Source organism: Neovison vison, chromosome 14, assembly GCF_020171115.1.
Source record: "Neovison vison isolate M4711 chromosome 14, ASM_NN_V1, whole genome shotgun sequence".
Taxonomy (NCBI): domain Eukaryota; kingdom Metazoa; phylum Chordata; class Mammalia; order Carnivora; family Mustelidae; genus Neogale; species Neogale vison.
Window position 1 is genome coordinate 30,158,636 of NC_058104.1, and position 20,092 is coordinate 30,178,727.

Genomic DNA, 20,092 nt, shown 5'->3' on the forward strand with positions numbered 1-20,092 from the left:
AGAGGGAGAGGAGGAAGCAGGCTCCCTGCAGAGCAGAGAGCCCGATGTGGGACTCGATCCCAGGACCCTGAGATCATGACCTGAGCCGAAGGCAGCGGCTTAACCCACTGAGCCTCCCAGGTGCCCCTAGGAAATGTTTCTTAAGCTGCTGTTAAGTCAGTGGCAAATTTTGGAGAGGTAGTGTCATTTTACTCAGCATTTTTTACATGTCAGGCTCAGTGCTAAGTGCTTCCTGGGCTGATGTCACTGAATCCTGCTGTCATCACTGTGATAATAGCATTTGCTTTTATAAAGAGCTCACTGTTCTAAACACTGCATTGCAGCTCATGGTGGGCTGAACAGTGCCCTTCTGCCTCCCAAAGAGGTCAGGTCCTAATCCCCAGAAGCTGTGAATATGGTACCTTACCTGGCAGAGGGGTCTTTGCAGATGTGACTAAATTAAGGATGTTAAGATGGGCGACTTAATCATAAGGGTCTTATAAGTGGGAGGCAGAAGGGTCAAGGTCAGAGAGGATGAAAGATACTGCTCTCTTGGCTTTGAAGTTGAGAGGGACCATAAGCCAAGGAATGCAGGCAGCCTCTAGAAGCAGGAAAAGTCAGAGGAACAGATTTTCCACCAAAGCATCCATAAGGAACACAGCTCTGCCGACACCTTGAGTTTAGAACCATCTTCTGACTTTCTTTTTTTTAAGATTTTATTTATTTATCAGAGAGAGTGCGAGCACAGGCAGACAGAATGGCAGGCAGAGGCAGAGGGAGAAGCAGGCTCCCTGCCGAGCAAGGAGCCCCATGTGGGACTCGATCCCAGCACGCTGGGATCATGATCTGAGCCGAAGGCAGCTGCCCAACCAACTGAGCCACCCAGGTGTCCCACCATCTTCTGACTTTTGACTTCTTTTTTTAAAGATTTTATTTATTTATTTGACAGAGATCACAAGTAGGCAGAGAGGCAGGCAGAGAGAGAGAGAGGAGGAAGCAGGCTCCCTGCTGAGCAGAGAGCCCGATGTGGGACTCGATCCCAGGACCCTGAGATCATGACCTGAGCCGAAGGCAGCGGCTTAACCCACTGAGCCACCCAGGCGCCCTGACTTTTGACTTCTAATAAGAGAATACGTGTGTGTTGTTTTAAGCCACTAAGTTTGGGGCACTTCGGTGCAGCAGCAAGCAGAAACTCATACAAAGCTCTGTGAATGGGTCCTATTATTATTCCCATTATATAGATGTGGAAACTGAGGCTCATAGCAGTTGAAAGAACAAAGATCCCCCAAGTCGCCATCCAGGATAGTCAGCCAGGCTTGTCAGATCTTAAAGCCAGCACTCTCAACCATTATGTCTGTGATCTTACTGTCCCAGTAGAACCTGCTGCTAGCTCTTCCATGTTGCCTTTTGCTGTTAATGATCAGACTTTCTTTTTTTTTTAATTTATTTTTTATTTATTTTCAGCATAACAATATTCATTATTTTTTCAGCACACTCAGTGCTCCATGCAATCCATGCCCTCTATAATACCCACCACCTGGTACCCCGACCTCCCACCCCCTGCCCCTTCAAAACCCTCAGATTGTTTTTCAGACTTTTCTTTTGTTTAATTCCTGCATCCCCAGTGTCTGCTTCAATAGCTTTGAATATTTTCGTTTCTGCCTTGCCCAGCATGGCCAGGTATTTCCGGAACAACTTCATCAACCCCCACATTTACTCCAGAGGGATTGCTAAACTGATTTTCTGCTGGGACTTCACCGTCACTCACGAAAGAGCTGTCAAGCTGAAACAGAAGAATCTTAGCACTGAAATCAGGGTAAGGCATGCTTGCTTTACATAACACCTCCTCATGGCCAACTTCCTTCAGTATGTCTGTAACTTTTCTTAAAGTAATAATGATTTTTTTTTTCTGGTTCCTGAGCATGGCAAAAAAGAAAAAGAAAAAGAAAAATAAACAGAACCAAAAATGCCTAAAAATATTCATAATGCTGGGGTGCCTGGGTGGTTCAGTGGTTGAGTGTCTTCCTTCGGCTCAGGTCATGATCCTGAAGTCCTGGGATCAAGCCCTGCATCAGGCTTCTTGCTTGGCGGGGAGCCTGCTTCTCCTTCTCCCACTCTCCCTGCTTGCATTCCCTCTCTTGCTTTCTCTCTCTCTCTGTCAAATAAATAAATAAAATCTTTAAAAAAAATTCATAATGCCCAGTGCTGGTAATGGTTTAGGGAATGAACTTTTCACATGCTATAGTAGCTGTGTAGCTGGTATGAGCTTCTTAGGGGGCAGCAGAGGGATTTATACCAAAATGTTAAATGTAAATGCTTCTTGACCTCACAGTTCCAAGTTTAACATTTTTTTTTTCCAGTGGTTTTCAACTCAGGACAGTTTTGCCCCTCAGGGGACATGTGACACTATCTGGAGACTTTTTTGATTGTCACAGTGAGGAGGAGGGTGCTACTGGTGTCTATGGGTGGAGGCCAGGATGTTGCTAAACATCCTGCAATATACAGGAGAGTTGTCACAACATAGAATAACAGCTGAGAATTTCTCTGATGCTGAGATTGAGAAATTCTGGTCTGTAGAAAAATATTTATTAAAAAGAAAGAGGGAGAGAAAACCCATAAACAAAAAACCCGAACACGGACTTCAAAAAAAAAAAAAAAAGATTTATTTATTTATTTATTTGACAGAGATGGAGAGAGGGAACACAAGCAGGGTGGGTGGGAGAGGGAGAACCAGGCTTCCTGCTGAGCAGGGAGCCTGATGCGGGGCTCGATCCCAGGACCCTGGGATCATGACCTGAGCCAAAGGCAGATGCTTAATGACTGATCCACCCAGTCACCCCCCAAACACAGACTCTTAAATACAGAGAACAAACTGGTGGTTGCCAGGACAGGGGGTGGGGGGGGGCGGGTGGTGGCTTAGTGGTGGAAATGGGTGAAATAGGAAAAAAAAAAAGAGCAAGCAGAATTTATAAGCAAGGGCTTTGATAAGAGGTTTGAAAATGCTAACTTCCTTGGTATAAATACCCAGCCTTATTTTTCAAAAAAGAGTTTCATGACTTGAAAGAGCTTTTCTCAAGAGCACGGTCCTGATCTGTTGGTCCCTTCTGTTCCTGAAAAGTGTTTGACACCCTGATGGGGATTCTTGGTCCATTTGAGATTTTCCCATGAGTCTGTCCTAGTCCATGTCCAACATGAACTTTCCCCTTTCTCTGTGGATCCGGGGTGGGTTTGTGTCTCAGAGTACCAAAGATTCACCCGGAGAGTCTTTGCTAACAGTGGAGAGGGTCTGTGGGCCCACTTGACTTTGTTGTGCTTGTAGGAAAACCTGTCCGAAATCCGTCAGGAGAATGTCAAGTTAACGCTCAATCAGCAGCTGATCCGCTTCTCTGCTCACCTGGCGGCCTGGGTTGTGTCTACTGGAGTGGCGGTTGCCTGCTGCGTCGCTGTTTACTACCTGGCTGAGAACAACTCAGAGGTAACCACAGGAGCAGAAGCCCCAAAGTCCAGAGCACAGAACCAGGTGAAGGGATGGGGTGCTGGAGGGGAGAGCAGGAGAGAGCTGCGGCTCACACCAGACTCTGTGGCCAGCAGCATTGATGTCAGCTGGAAGCTTATGAAAAATTGCAGAATCTTGGGTCCCTCCTTGGCCCATGGACCCAGAATCCATCTTTACCTGGCCCCAGGTGATGTGTGTGCACACCTCTGAGCTAGAAGCTCTGGGCTAGTGGAGAGATGGGCACTTGGACCACAGACCTGGTATTTGGGGTTTCTTTCTTTCTTTCTTTTTTTTTTTTTAAGATTTTATTTATTTGCCATATATAGAGAGAGAGTACACACAAGCAGGCAGAGAGGCAGGCAGAGGCAGCAAGAGAAGCAGGCTCCCCACTGAGCAAGGAGCCTGATGCAGGACTCGATCCCAGAACCCTGGGATCATGGCCTGAGCTGAAGGCCGTGGCTTAACCAAGCCGCCCAGGCGTCCTGTATTTGGGGTCGCTAATAAAAATAATGCCTCCCACTGCCCCTGGCACTGAGAAGATACTCAGGAAGTATTGTGATCTGATGGACTTTTGTGAATGAGTTAACATTTCTGAGCCCTGTATTCCTCACTTGCAAAAACAGGAATGATGTACGTGGCTTTCTGGGTGTGTGATCAGGACCAGAGAAGAGTTAGATGAAGAGTCTACTTAGTGTCCAGTACTGTGGGTGATGAAAGATGTTTGCTTTTTTCTTTATTTCCTAATGATATGAACTTGGAGACTACTAATTAGCTGGGAGAGCTGAGCGAAGTACTGTTTTTCTGTAGGTTTTGACTTTCAGATCCCCTGGAAAAGGGGCTCTTTGTAGCCAGTTTACTGACTTTTAGAATTGTGATACAGGTAGGTGTGATTATGTCACTTTCTTTAATGGCTTCCTGTTGCCCTCAGTATAAAATCTATCCTCCATGGCACAATTGACAGATCTTATATGATCTGACCCTGCCCATATCTCCAGTCTCAACACCCCACAACTACCCATATCCTACATACCTCAGTGCTGAACTGAACACAGTTCCCTGAACACATCATGCCTTTCCTTATCTCGAGATGGGACATGCAGTTCATTCTCCACCCCATCTCCCCTAATTCCCTTATCTGGCAAACTCCTCCTCCTCTAGACCTCAGCACAGTCATTTCCTCACCACCACCACCCTCACTAGACCGAGTTGGGTATTCCTATCCCTGTGCCCTTCTCATGTGTAGTATTGAAAAAACCTGTTTATACATCTGTCTTCAAAAGGTGGTAGTGGGGCTCTAGGCCCAATACCTCATACATAGTAGATGCTCAGCCAAATGGGTGAATAAGTAAAGGAGAAGCCAGCAAGAAAATGGATGTGGAATTATATAAATCTAAGGGTTTGCCATCAACCATACTAAGGTATGCCCTGAAAGAGGGGAAATTAAGTCTCAGTGCTTAAGGCCTTAGCAATGCCCTACTTAGGATGTGACCAGGTAGCTGTAGGCATAAAGAAGACTACTGAGTTTCTTCTTCACCTGGAAGCTTTTCTCTACGCCCACCTGAAGTGAAGGAGGACAGGTAATGGGGTGAGGAGGCAGAAGTGGAGTTGTTTGAATGTCTGCTCTGTGCCAGGCAGGGATCATATTCATTGGCAAGTATAGTTTCCTGTGAATGAGTGAATGATGCCCTACCTGTGTTGTTTAGGGGCCAGACCTTGCCCTATTTGGTCTTGTTTAATTCTTCTTATTTATTTATTTATTTGAGAGGCAGAGAGTGCTGGGGGACAGGCAGAGGGAGATAATCTTTTTTTTTTTTTAAAGATTTTATTTATTCCTTTGATAGAGACAGATCAGAAGTAGGCAGAGAGGAAGGCAGAGAGAGGAGGAAGCAGACTCCCTGCTGAGCAGAAAGCCGGATGTGGGACTCGATCCCAGGACCCTGAGATCATGACTTGAGCTGAAGGCAGAGGCTTTAAACCACTGAGCCACCCAGGCGCCCACAGAGGGAGAGAATCTTAAGCAGACTCCCCACTGAGCATGGAACCCGATGCAAGGCTTGATCCCAGGACCCTGGGATCATGACCTGAACCAATATCAAGAGTCAGACACTTCACTGAGTGAGCCACCCAGGTGCCCCTGGTCTTACTTAATTCTTGAAATGACTCTATGGGTTCCATTATAATCTCTTCATTATACAGAGAGGGAAAAGGGGCTCAGAGAAGCTATGCTTCTGGCCCCAGATCTTGAAGCTCATAAGCATGGGGAGGGGGCAACATTTGAATCTATCTTACCCTGGTTATAAAAATATTGCCAAAGGGAAGGTGGGGCTTCCAAAACCATCCAGAGGTAAAGGGAGGCAGGGTCGAGTGTGGGGGTGGGGAAAGGGTTGGGGGAGACAAAAGAAAAATCCACAGGGATCCCTTACTCCAAGGATACCTGGCTGAGGGGCTCCCGAGACCCCACCCTTAGCCAAATACCAGGGTGTTGCATCCACATGAAGGAAGGGGTGCCTCTCTTGACCTCATACAAAGGTATGGCATGGTCTGGCAGAGGCCACCCCTTTCAGCACCCAATGATAGCGAAGACTGGTGAAAAAGAACAAGGCCGCACAGGAGAGGGGAGGAAAAATTCTACAGTGATCGATACCCACGTGCTGTAGCTTCACCAGATCTAAGGTTTTGCTCCAATGGCCAGGGCACACCTTCTTGTCGCCCCAGACCTCTTGCCGAGGATAGTAAAATCATAGAATGGCCGTTAGCATTCAGGCCTCTAAGACACATCGACCTGGTTCAAATCTTCCACTCGGTAGTGAGTGACCCCGGGCAAGCATTTTTGCCACTCTGACCTCAGTTTGCCCATCAGATAAGTCTATTCATACCCACCTGCTTGGCTGTCCGGAGGATTACAGGCAGTCATGTGGGTGATGCTTGGCTCAGGGTAGGTGCTCAAGAATGGGTACCTTGATAGCTAATCCCAGAGAAGCTACTCCTGGGTTTTCCCCATTGTGGACAGCCTTCTGTGGGAGGCCGACAGGAGTTCAGTGCACACTTGGCATCTCAATTCTTTCCCTCTGTCCTCTACAGTTCCTGAAGAGCCACAGGAACCCCGGGGCAGTGCTATTACTGCCTTTCCTTGTGTCTTGCATCAGTCTGGCTGTGCCACGTCTCTACTCCCTGTTCAGGCTGGTGGAGCGGTATGAGATGCCACGGCATGAAGTCTATACCCTCCTGATCCGGTAGGTGTGCCTGCCTTGTCCAACACCGGCCTCCAGTTCCATGGAGGGCAGGTAGGGTTAGGTTCAAGTACCAAAGTGCTGTTTTCAGAAAGAAGTCCAAGAATAAAGTGTTTTGTAGCCAGAAAATCCAAAAAGCGCTCAGAAAATACAGTGAAGTCCATCTGCCTTTTGTTCAAAGTTAGGACTTATCTTTCCCCCAATTGCGATCAGCCTGAGAATTAACATAGGTCTCAGTTATGAGATGTACAGATGTGTATGTTGTTGACTACAAAAAAGGTTCCTGGCTGAGGAGTTGCGTGGGGACTGAAATTTATCCAGTGTTCCCATTAGTCAAACTGTGAGCCTTGGTAGCCATTGCCTTGGCTGGGAGGAAAAGGGCCATTTTTGTAATTCACACACCCATATGGAGGCAGAGGGGCTGCTTTTGGCAAATCATTGTCTGGGAGTGTGTGCCTTTTTGTGCTAGAGGTGACCCCGGGGTTTCAATAAACAAAGCATAAAATTCCCCAGGTTTTGTCCTTATTCCTTCTTCTGGCTAGTTCCCTGAGCAGTTCCTGGTTATGGGTATTTATAATAATAGGTCTGTACAAGGCAAATTGAATTTCTTTACTGATCAATTCGAGAGCCCTTGCCTTCCACGGAATCTGAGATCTGACTCCTAATCAGCTCGCCAACCTCATTTGGAGAATTTGGAGGGAGGGTGGTAGACCTTTGTGCTCAGCGGGCCATTTTGTTTTTGTTTTATTTTGTTTTTGTTGTTTTTTAAAGATTATATTTACTTATTTGACAGACAGAGATTACAAGTAGGCAGAGAGGCAGGCAGAGAGAGAGGGGGAGGCAGGCTCCCTGCTGAGCAGAGAGCCCTATGTGCAGGGCTTGATCCCAGGACTCTTGAGATCATGACCTGATCTGAAGGCAGAGGCTTTAACCCACCGAGCCACCCAGGCGCCCCTCAGTGGGCCATTTTGAACCAATCACTTTGCTATTTGTGTTTTTCCTGGTCCCTAAAGAGGTTAATTGTCTTTTCATAGACATCAGCCATTTGTACCACTTCACAAAATACTCAAAATATTCAAAATCTTCTCTACATGAAGAGAGAATGGGAAAGCTCAGAAATAGACAATTCTTTTCGATCTAAGATGAGCTTTCCTCAGCTTAGAAAAGTGTGTCTTCCACTTCAGTGTGCAACTACCCTGCAATAAAGGTACACTAATGCATTAATCCAGATATACGGAGCGTCTGCTGCAAGCGAGGTATGGGCAAGAAATCAGGTATCTTGCATTGAAAAAGACAGAGCCAGTTCCCTTCCTTCATAGAACTTACTGTCTAACACTGTGGTTCCCAACCCTCAGCACACACTAGAATTACCTGAAGGGATTGCCTGGCCCCATCCCCAGAGTTTCTGATTCTGTAGCTCTGGGGTGGGGCCTGAAAATTTGCCTTTCTAGCAAGTTTGCAGATAAGTCCGATACTACTGGGTTGGAGGACACACTTTGAGAACCACTGGTCTAGTGGCACACAGTTCTTGGCACACCAGTGCTGAAGCCCTATAAAAACTAGCAGGTGTTGACTTAAGGCAAAGTGACTGGGTTTAAGAGCTCAGGCTGTTAGAGCAGATGGTCCTCATTTTCAACCCCTTGCAAACTGTGTGACCTTGGACAAATTGTTTCACCTCTAAGCTTCAGTTTCTTCATCAGTAAGATAGACATAAAATACTATCTGCATGATGATACGATTGTAAGGATTAAGAGTTATAAAGTTGTAAGTATTAAGTTGTAAAGATTAAGGTGGTTCAGTAAAGTTCTTAACACAGTGTACGGTCTATGGTCAGCACCCAGTGAATAGTATGTACGTTTACTGTTAATACAATCAGTGAGAAGTGAAGTCAGATAGTTTGGAGATGCACCAAAAGAGGTTAGGTCAGTTGATACGAATTAGGTTATGCTGCAGTAACAAACATCCCCGCTTTACTCAGTCTCAGTGGCTTAGAACACAAAGATTTATTTCTTGCTCATACTATATTGTATATTGTAGTATATTGTAGATGGGAGGGGGTTTTGGTCATGTCCTTCATGCAGGGATCCAGACTGAGAGCAGGAAGCATCTCAAATACTGCTGATGGCCATTCCAGAGGGAAGACAGTGAGCTCTAGAATCTCACTGGCATTTAATTGCTCCAGCCTTGAAGTGACACAAAGGGACACATATCACTTCTGCTCACAACTCATTTGCCAGAACTAGCCCTATGGCCCCACTCAAACCAGAGGGGAGCAGAAATTTCAGTCCTACCAAGGGACCAAAGGGAAATATCGGCAAACAGTTCTAATGACTGTCATGGAAGGTAATGGTAGTTGTTTTCTCTTCTGTTATTTAGAAACATATTTCTGAAAATATCAATCATTGGAATTCTTTGTTACTATTGGCTCAACATTGTGGCCCAGGCTGGTGAAGAGGTGAGATTTCTACGCTGTTCTGCCTTGAGTTTGGTTTCTTAACCCCTTGACCACCAGGGAGGAAGTGAGTTTCTCTGGTTTCTCAGAATTTCTATTCATGATCTTAGAGTAGATATCATATTATACTTCCATTCATCTGGCCATTTACCCATCCATCCATCCATCCATCCTTGGGCTGTGCACTGAAAACCACCCTCTCTTTGTTTGGCCAAATCTAAAAGGTCCCAGTCCATCAGCTCATAGAACTGACTTCCTGCAGAAATAATTGACCACCAGTTCCATGAACTGAATAAGTTAGACTTCCAACTTGGGCTAGCCTGCTAAACTCCTAGGCCACTTTCTTAGTCAAGCAGATATTAATGGATTTTCTTAAGGTTAATAAAAAGGGTGAAGGCCTTATTGCCATTGATGCCTTCTGCTCTCCCTTGCTGAAAAATGGGATCCAGAGAGCATAGGACAGGGATGAAAAGTTCTAAGAGGAGAGATAGTGAGAAGGGAAAGTTTGGGGCACACGTAGGGTGGGGCCAGAATTAATGGGAGAAGGGGCACAGACAGGGAATAAACACCCTTGAAAACAAACTCAGCAAATTAATGTTGCATCTGTGCCCAGAGTGGGTCTGCTTTTCTGGGTATGCAAGGTCTCCGTCAAACTGACCTAGTCCTAATGAATGTCATGTCCTAATGAGTGCAGAATGCCAGGAACAGATGGGAGTTGAGCAGGAAGCAACAGCCCCTTTCCATCTCCTGACTCTTGTTTGCCTTTCAGTGTTGGGAAACCCTCATTGGCCAGGAAATCTACCGACTCCTTCTGATGGATTTTGTGTTCTCTTTAGCTGATTCCTTCCTGGGCGAGTTCTTGAGGAGGTAAATATTTGTCAGCCTTGAGTAATTAATACCTGATGTTGGAACCAAAGCCGTTGTCTTGGCTGAGCAGGAAGGATGGTTATCTTTTTTTTTTTTTTTTAAAGATTTTATTTATTTATTTGACAGAGAGAGATCACAAGCAGGCAGAGAGGCAGGCAGAGAGAGAGGAGGAAGCAGGCTCCCTGCTGAACAGAGAGCCCGATGCGGGCCTCGATCTCAGGACCCTGAGATCATGACCTGAGCCGAAGGCAGCGGCTTAACCCACTGAGCCACCCAGGCGCCCAAGGATGGTTATCTTTTATGCTTATATACTTAGTACATAGGTGTCCCTTGTGTACTTTTTATTGTGTACTATTAAAAGTCTGCCTTTGGTTCTTTGGGATACTGCTTTCTTCTGAATTAACTGATATTTCAGTTTTACCTGACAGCCCTGTTGTTCAGATTCATTTGGTTCAGCTAGCCCTTTACAACCTTCTCTTGGGGAAAAAAAAAAAAAAAAGGCTAGAAACAAAACACAGAAACTGAAAGTCATTTGAGAACTTTCCGCTATAGATAATTTTCATTCTAGTATATATCCTTCCAGATTTTTCTATGTGCATACTGCTTTGTGTATGTGTGTGTGTGTGTGTGTGTGTGTGTACGTATTGTGTGATTTCAAAGACAGAAATAGGGTCACACTGCAAATCATTGTGGTGTTTGCTCTAATTCATCTTAAGACTCTGCTGTGGCATCTCTCCCTGACAGTACATCTAGACTTATGTCATGACTCATTTAGTTGGATTTGATTAATGTGCTAATTGTTATTTTAGAAACCAGGTATACAGAATTGAGGCAGTCTTCTCATTGGCCCATGTGTAGTCCTCTTTTATTGATTTATTCATTTATTTGTTAATAATATGCTGAGCATCTCATTCCTTATAGACACGTACAAGTTTCTTTGAGCTGCCCACATGATAAGATGGCATGACGTAAAGATTCTTTCCTCAGGGGGTAGCTTACATGCCCAGTCTCCTCACTCAGTCTGCCCAACCTCACTTTTATTATAGCTTGTGTCCAGAGTCTGGATGTAAAGGTGAGGAGGTTTTTTTGTTTTGTTTTGTTTTGTTTTTTCAATGGGAATTTTATTTATTTACTTAATATTTATGATTTTATTTATTTGACAGAGACGCAGTGAGAGAGGGAAGGCAAACAGCGGGAGTGGGAAAAAGAGGAACAGGGAGCCTAATACACGGCTTTATCCCAGGATCCCGAGATCATGACCTCAGCAAAAGGCAGACACTTAACAACTGAGCCACCAGGATTCCCCAACCCTGAGATTATTACATGAGCTGAAACCAAAGAGTCAGATGCTTAACCTGAGCTACCCAGGCACCCCTCTAAAATTGTTTTATACCACTTCAGCGGTACCTGTATTCAAATGCATTGTATTAATTCCATTTTCCCTCAAGTCCTTCAATTATTTCTTTGAAAATATGCTTATACTTGGAACCTTTCAAACATTTTTTTTTAAGATTTTATTTATTTTTTTGACAGACAGAAATCACAAGTAGGCAGAGAAGCAGGCAGAGAGAGCAGGGCGGGGGAGGGGGATAGGCAGGCTCCCTGCCGACAGAGAGCCAACTGGCAGGGCTCCATCCCAGGGCCCCGGGATCATGAGCTAAGGCGAAGGCAGAGGCTTTAACCCACTGAGCCACCCAGGCGCCCCCCTTTCAAACATTTTTAAGGGAACTTACGACTTGATTCCAAACTGGTTAGCCTCTGCTTTGTTGATTGTGGGGAATCTTTTGTAGGAGAGAATTGATGATTTGGGTACTAAACTCAGATGTTTTTTTTCACAGACTCATTGGGATGCAATTTATCACAAGTTCTGGCTTACAAGAGTTCGACATTGCCAGGAATGTCCTGGAACTGATCTATGCACAAACTCTGGTGTGGTAAGTTTTGAAAATCTTCAGACCAACTCAGAAATATTTTGTAAGTGGGGATATTTTGGCTATTGTTACCCTTATGAGCACTTTCTAAAAACCATGTTAGGAAAATGCATCATGTGATGGCATCTTAACCATTTCTAAATGTACATTTGAGCCGTGTCTATTTGCATAGCTGTACAACCGATCTCCAGAACTCTCTTCATCTTGCAAAGGTGAAACTCCCTACCCATGAAACAAATCTCCCCAGCTCCCCCTTCCCCAGCCCCTTGCAGCCAGCGCTCTATTTTCTGTCTCTATGAGTCTGACTACTCTAGATACTTTATGTCAGTGGAATCATGCAGAGTTTATCTTTTTGTGACTCCCATGTGTTCTTTGGGTTCTACATATAGTAGCTGACAGAGCACTTCTTTCCTTTGTAAGAGTGAGTAATATCCCATTGTATGGATACACCACATTTCGTTTATCCATCCATCCATGGATGGCCTTTTGGATTGCTTCTACCTCTTGGTTGCCCTGAATAACGCTGCTATGATTATGGATATGCAAATGTCTTTTTGAGACCCTGCTTTCAGTTCTTTTGGGTATATACCCAGAATTGGAATTGCTGGGCCTTATGGCCCATAGGGTCACTCTTAGATTTTTTTTTTTTTAAAGATTTTATTTATTTGACAGAGAGAGGTCACAAGTAGGCAGAGAGGCAGGCAGAGAGAGAGGAGGAAGCAGGCTCCCCGCTGAGCAGAGAGCCCAATGCGGGGCGCGATCCCAGGACCCTGAGATCATGACCTGAGCCAAAGGCAGCGGTCAACCCACTGAGCCACCCAGGCGCCCCCACTCTTAGATTTTTTTAATAAAGGATGTTCATAAATCAGCTAATCAGAGAAAAACAATTATCATATGGTTTCACTAATACGTGGAATATAAGGAATAGCATGGAGGATTATAGGGAAGGGAGGGAAAACGGAATGGGAAGAAATCAGAGAGGGAGACAAACCATGAGAGACTGTAAATTCCGGAAAACAAACAGAGGGTTGTGGAAAGGAGAGGGGTGGAGGAAAGGGGTAAGTGGGTGGTGGGCATTAAGGAGGGCATGTGAACTGATGAGCACTGGGTGTTCTATGCAACTAATGAATCATTGAACATTACATCAAAAACTAATGATGTACTATACGTTGGCTAACTGAATTTAAATAATTAAAATAAAAGAAGATAATGGAAAGGTGCCTGGGTGGCTCAGTTGGTAGGCCATCTGGCTCTTGGTTTCAGCTCAGGGCATGATCTCAGGGCTGTGAGATTGAGCCCTCATCTGCTCCGTGCTGGCTGTGGAGCCTGCTTGGCATTCGCTCTCTGCCCCTCCCTTTCTCTCTTTCTTTCTAAAACAAGAAGACCACAGAAAGGGAGTGTATGTTAGGGATGATGATAGAGGTGAGGTGAGATGAGGTGTTTCCCAAACTTCAGGCTTTTGCACACCAGCTGATTTTTTGGTGTATGTTTATTTGACGGCGAGAGAGGGAGCACAAGCAGGGGGAGCAGGAGACAGAGAAGCAGACTGCCCACTGAGCAGGGAACCGGTGTGGGGCTCGATCCCAGGATCCTGGGATCCTAGGACCTGAGCTGAAGGCAAATGCTTAACCGACTGAGCCACCCAGGAGCCCCTACTTACATTGTTCAAGGCATCTTTATTTTTCAACCATAAATGGAAAACTAGTGTCATTTGAGAGAAACTTCAAGTAACTTGAAAAGTGAATCAAACCAGGGCACCTGTCTGGCTCAGTTGGTAGAGCCTCCAACTCTTGATCTCAGGGTCATGAGTTTGAGCCCCATTTCTGGTGCAGAGATTGCTTAAAGAAAAGTGTCAGTCACTTTAAAAAAATAAAATAAGACCAAGACAACACAGCTATTAAATTCTAGCTAGGTGTTGCTATCTGCAAAGGCTCTTAGTTTAAATCCTCCTGCCTCCCCTTTTCTTTCAGGGAAAAAAAAGGGATGTGGGCAAGTGTTAGGGCCAACAGAGCATGATTTTCTTCTCTTGGCACTTAGGAACATTAGGGAGAATTGAGGGGGAATGCCTTTCTCATATGTAACTCAGTGCAGTTTAAAGATTTTTAAAATTTATTTTATTTTATTTATTTATGTGAGAGAGAAAGAATGAGAGAGAAGGAGCATGAGAGGGGAGAGGTCAGAGGGAAAAGTATACTCCCTGCTGAGCAGGGAGCCGGATGTGGGACTCAGTCCTTGGACTCCAGGATAATGAACTGAGCCGAAGGCAGTCACTCAACTGACTGAGCCACCCAGGCACCCCATTCAGTGCAATCTAATGACTGTCCCTGCAGGACCTCAGACTGGCTTAAATGCCATGAAGGGAGGAGAGGGACAAGTCCCGCGTTTGGGACATCTAGGTTAGGGCTTGCTGAAGGCCATTTAGTGGTATGTGGGTGCTGCTTTCTGCAAAATCTCTTTCCCAAAGCTGGGAGGAGAACAAGTGAGGATCCTGGATAAGGTGGGGGTTTTCCTGGTTTGCAGTGACAGAGCAGTCTCCCCCTTTTGTTAGGACTGCCATAAACGAAGTACCACAGAAGGGGTGGCTTAAGCAACAAGATTCTGGAGGCTGGAGGTCCAAGATCAAGGTGTTCATAGGGTTGGTTTCTTCTAAGACCTCCGTCCTTGGCCTGTAGAGGGCACCTTCTCGAAGTGATCTCACATAGTTCCTCTGGGTGTATCTGTGTCCTAATCTCTTCTTTTAAGGACACTAGGCAGATTGCATTAGGGCCCACCCTAGTGACCTCATTTTACCTTAATTACTCCTTTAAAGACCCTATTTCCAAATATAACACATTCCGAGGTACTGGGAGTTGGGACTCCAACATACGCATTTTGGAGAAACACAGTTCAGCCCTTAACCCCCTCTTTCCCTTCCCTTCAAACCCCCGTATCTCCCCATACTCCCCACTCTCTGTGTCTCCCCCTGACCTCTGACACTGTTTTTCCCTCATAGGATTGGAACCTTCTTCTGCCCTCTGCTGCCCTTTATCCAAATGATTACTCTTTTCATCATGTTTTACGTCAAAAATGTGAGTCAGTCTGAAGTTGGAATCAATTAGCCTCTTTCAGTCCCATGTGACACTGTGCTGGTTGAAATTGCATTGGGGATGGTAGGGGTTGGTGCTGAACAGGGCATCAGGAAGCCAGTGCCCAGGTGGGGTCCCTCTGGCCTGCTTCTCTGGCCGCAGATGGGAGCTGGCTGTTTCTCTCTCTCCAGATCAGCCTGATGATGAATTTCCAGCCTCCAAGCAAAGCTTGGCGAGCCTCACAGATGATGACGTTCTTCATCTTCTTGCTCTTTTTCCCATCCTTCACCGGGGTCCTGTGCACCCTGGCCATCACCATCTGGAGGTAGGAGATAGGAGCCTTGTGGTGAGGTCTTAGAGATGGGGTGGGTGAAGGTTTTAATATATTGGCTTTATTATGATTAAGGTATGGTGAGGCCAGCAGATCAGAACGTGAATGCTGTTGAAAAGGTGATTTGTTATTCTCAGACCGCAGTAGAAGTGGTGGTGGGGGGTGGGAATACCACACCGTGGGGGGGGCCACGTGTGGAAGCCTCAGGGTTGGTCAGGTTGCAGAGGGAGTGAAGAGAAAATGTGAGCAAGAGCCTTTATGGTGGTTTCCATGGGAAGGAAAGGTCGAGGCAGGGTAGGCAGGTTTAGGATTGGCTAGTTGGAACAATTTCAGTGGGCTTTGAAGTATAGGGGCTGACTGGAGTTGTCTGGTACCTGGGCCTGGGGTGATCAGGGCACAGGGGTAGTGACCCTGAGTGTGAAAGCCTGACAGAGGAGGTGGAGGGTGGGATAAGGGTTCTGGACCAAGGGCTGTCTCTCCAGGGTCAGTAAGACCCTGAATGTCAAAACATCAGAGTGAGAAGACATGCTTAATAAGCTTGATACATTGTTTAGCCCAAGTTCCCTTGGAAATCAGCAGACACAACAACCAAGGGAAGGAGGAGATCTTGGTTTGGTCACCACCCAGCAGGTGACTTGGCTTCCTCACTTCTCCAAGTACAGCCGCTTCCCAGAACAGGGACAGGACTTCAGCCAAGTGAACCGAAATGCCCTGCTTGAGCTGGTTCCCTCCTAACTCTCTGACCTCAACCCACTTTGGCTCCACTTTCCTTCATCCTCGTGGCTCTTGCTCCTTGCCTGGGACCCTGTGAGCCTCTCCTGACACAGGGTGGAGTCCTCTGTTTGAGGTGTTCTCCCTACTCCCTTTGCTTGGTGGCCTTCTGTCCACCCTCTGTTTCTTGACTCAGAAGTCATCTTCAAGAGGTGACCCTCCTGACCCTGCTTATCTGTGTCAGTTCCACCTCTTCTCTCTCAGGCAGTTTCCTTTCTTCATTCATTGTTCATGGTCAGAAATGCCTTAATTTGAACCTTTGTTTAATCATTACCCATTAGTTGTTCATCTTTCTTTTTTTTCATAGTTTATTTTTTAATTTTTGAAAAAGATTTTATTTTATTTTATTTTTTTAAAGATTTTATTTATTTATTTGGCAGACAGAGATCACAAGTAGGCAGAGAGGCAGAGAGAGAGGAAGGGAAGCAGGCTCCCTGCTGGGCAAAAGAGCCCGATGCGGGGCTCGATCCCAGGACCCTGGGACCTGAGCCGAAGGCAGAAGCCTTAACCCACTGAGCCACCCAGGTGCCCCTATTTTTTAATTAAAAAAAAAAAAAGATTTTATTTGAAAGAGAGGGGGAGTGCATGAATGGGGGTAGGGGCATAGGGAGAGGGGGAAACTGGATCCCAGGAACCTGGGATCATGACCTGAGCTGAAGGCAGATGCTTAACTGACTGAGCCACCCAGGCATCCCTAGTTGTCCATCTTTCTTACAAAAATGTAAACCCAAGAGGGCACAGTCCACATCTGTCTTGTTTACTATGGAATCCCCAAGGGTTAATATCTAGCACAATGCCGGGTACAGGTGCGGTAAACTTCTATTGAATGAATGAATGAGTGAATGAATGAACAAATGAAAGAACAGAGGAGTTGACTTTTAGGATGTAAGCAGAACTGGAACCATAAGGAACTCAAGTGGCTTCAGGGCAGGCTCCTCAGTTTAATGATGTCTTTGCATCTCCCTTTTCTCTCTCTCTCTAACCCGTTCCTAGTTTCCCTCTAGTTTCTGTTGGTTCATAACAACTGACTGCATGTGGCCACTGTTGCCACAATTCAGCTCCAGCTTCACAATTCATAATTCACAATTCACAATTCAGGTTCAGCTTCCACAAATCACAGGGACCCCTCTTCATATTTCTTAGTTCAAGTTCCCCAGAAAAAGAATCTGATCACCCAGTTCAGTTCTTCACACCAGGATATCACTGTCTCCTCTTTGGATGGGCAACAAGTAGATTTGGTGAGAAGCTTGTCTGGGAGCAGGTCCTTGGAGTACAAGTCACATGTATAAAACATACTAGCTGAGGCTTCGAGGGAGAGGGTTTCGTTTGGAAGGAGGGTATGTGTACAGCAGGCAAGAATTGCTGCTTCCAGGGGCAGAGCCCAGAAAGTTTGATTCCAGAAAAAACTATACCCAAGTCCGGTGCTAGAGATGTCTTTCCGTCCCTCGTTTTACCAGACTGAAACCTTCCGCTGACTGTGGCCCCTTCCGAGGTCTGCCGTTCTTCATTAACTCCATCTACGGCTGGATCGACACCCTGAGTAAAAGGCCCAGCTACCTGTGGGTTGTTTGGATCTACCGGAACCTCATCGGAAGTGTGCATTTCTTTTTCATCCTCACCCTCATTGTGTTGTAAGTGGAGCATCTGAGGAATCTGGAGGGGGAAACATAGCCTTAACTCTGCCCTGGGTAGTCTGGGGGAGGTTTGCTGGGAGAGCAAAGAGCTACAGTGTGGCTCAGTGTTCTGAATGCTCCTGACTTTGCCCTTGAATTTTTAAAAAAGTAACTTATTATCATCTTGTCCTAGGTTTTCCTTTTTTTTCTTCTTTTTTTGCCTGTTTTATGAAGGAAGCAATGCCTGCTATGCCTCCTCTTAAGAAATAACATGAACACAAAATGAAAATTTGGATTTGAGACTGCTTGGGAAAATTATGTGTGTGATTCTTTCTGAGATTCTGATTACATTGAAATGGGTCAGGCGTTGTTAGTAGGTAGGATAGTGTTCTTCCATTTGCAGATAAAAACAATTGATTTCTGACTTCTTGGGAAAAAACAGATCTGCCAAGGCTGGTGTTACCTTCTTGCGGGAACAGTTGGTTGGCTAATAGCTGTCTCTATCTAGAAGCCTAGTCCTGGTGGCGTTGGAGACTGCAACCCCTCTCCGAGAGAGACGAAACTCAAAAAGCACAGGCTAGTGGAACCAGTGGGTGGCGCTTACAGAGCAGCCTCTCAGTTTTATAGGTGGAAGTGATGAGACAGAGATGGGCTGGCTTACAGAGACAGGTTCTGGGCTGCACAGCCTGTGAGTGACACAGGGGCTAGAACCAGGGTGTCCTTGCTCCGGGTCGTGCCCTCCCTTCCCTATACTAGGTTGTCACTGACCTCTTTAAAATGCTGAGCTTTCTTAGGGCCTTGTTGCATCTTACTTCTAATTCACTGGGTAGCTTATTAGAGATCCAGAATCTTGGGCCCTACCCCAGACCTACAGAGCCCCAGAATCTGCATTTTGACAAGCTCCCCAGGAAATTTGTATCACATTGAAGTTGGAATAGCAATGTCCAGACTCACAAACTGGCTACACGTGAGAATCATGTGTAATTTCTAAAAATACTGTCATCTGGCCCTCTGCCCAGAGAAGCTCAGTTAATTGATCTGAAAAGAGTCCGTGGAATGAATCTTTTTTCCATCTCTCATGATTCTGTGTACAGCCAGGTTGAGAACTGTTGCTCTTTTTTTTTTTTTTTTTTTTAATTTACTTGAGACAGAGAGCACAAACAGTGTGGGGCAGGCTCAGAGGGAGAAGGGGAAACAAACTCTGTGCTGAGAGGGAGCCCAACGTAGGGCTTGATCCCAGGACTCTGAGATCATGACCGACCCCAGTCAAAGGCAGATGCTTGACCAACTGAGTCACCCAGGCACCCCTAGAGCCATTGCTCTGATGTATTTAACCTGTAACTCACCCAGATACAACTTTTCAGAAACACTGTAGGGCCAAAATGCACTTGCAAGCACATATCTCCATTTCTTTGCATCCTTTTGGAATTTAGGGCCTGCAAAACATTGGCAAAAGTGTCTGTCATTCTTTCTTTTCTTCTCTTCTAGAATCATCACCTACCTTTACTGGCAGATCACAGAGGGAAGGAAGATTATGATCAGACTGCTCCATGAACAGATTATTAATGTAAGTTCCCTTAATCCTTCTGTTATCCTCCTCCCATTATTATTTTTTTACATTTTATAAGGGGAATTTCCAGACATACTCTGAATAGAATAGTTTATTGAACCCACATTTGCTCACCACTCAGTACCAACTACTGTCAACATTTGGATACTGTTATTTTATTAACCCTCACATAAATCTCTGGATTATTTTATTTTATTGTTATTACATATAACACTCAGTGCTCATCATCTCTGGATTATTTTATTTTATTTAGTTAATTTATTTTTTTAAAAGATTTTATTTATTTATTCAGCAGAGGGAGAGAGAGATCACAAGTAGGCAGAGAGGCAGGCAGAGAGAGAGGGGGATGCAGGCTCCCTGACGAGCAGAGAGCCCGATGTGGGGCTTGATCCAAGGACCCTGAGATCATGACCTGAGCCGGAGACAGAGGCTTAACCCACTGAGCCACCCAGCTGCCCTCTCTGGATAATTTTTTTTTTTTTAAGATTTTATTTATTTATTTGACAGAGAGAGATCACAGTAGGCAGAGAGGCAGGCAGAGAGAGGGGAAGGGAAGCAGGCCCCCTGCTGAGCAGAGAGCCTGATGCGGGACTCGATCCCAGGACCCTGAGATCAGGACCTGAGCCGAAGGCAGTGGCTTAACCCACTGAGCCACCCAGGCGCCTGATTTTTTTTTTTAATTAAAGATTTTATTTGTTTATTTGACTAACAGAGATCACAAGTAGGCAAAGAGGGAGGCAGAAAGAGAGAGGAGGAAGCAGGCTCCCCATTAAGCAGAGAGCTGGAT

General features: G+C 45.5%; 1 protein-coding gene across 4 annotated transcripts in view; it reads left to right on the plus strand.

The window, feature by feature from the left end:
• The window catches only part of TMC5 (transmembrane channel like 5), a 76,866-nt gene that overhangs the window by 48,915 nt on the left and 7,859 nt on the right, over nucleotides 1-20,092 (plus strand). For all 4 annotated transcript variants that reach the window (XM_044233122.1, XM_044233123.1, XM_044233120.1 and 1 more), the window contains 10 exons: nucleotides 1,651-1,795; nucleotides 3,299-3,454; nucleotides 6,557-6,708; nucleotides 9,082-9,160; nucleotides 9,927-10,024; nucleotides 11,863-11,958; nucleotides 14,948-15,023; nucleotides 15,212-15,345; nucleotides 17,580-17,753; nucleotides 19,224-19,302. In XM_044233122.1, coding sequence (XP_044089057.1) covers nucleotides 1,651-1,795; nucleotides 3,299-3,454; nucleotides 6,557-6,708; nucleotides 9,082-9,160; nucleotides 9,927-10,024; nucleotides 11,863-11,958; nucleotides 14,948-15,023; nucleotides 15,212-15,345; nucleotides 17,580-17,753; nucleotides 19,224-19,302 — 1,189 coding nt within the window. The remainder of the gene's footprint in view (nucleotides 1-1,650; nucleotides 1,796-3,298; nucleotides 3,455-6,556; nucleotides 6,709-9,081; nucleotides 9,161-9,926; nucleotides 10,025-11,862; nucleotides 11,959-14,947; nucleotides 15,024-15,211; nucleotides 15,346-17,579; nucleotides 17,754-19,223; nucleotides 19,303-20,092) is intronic.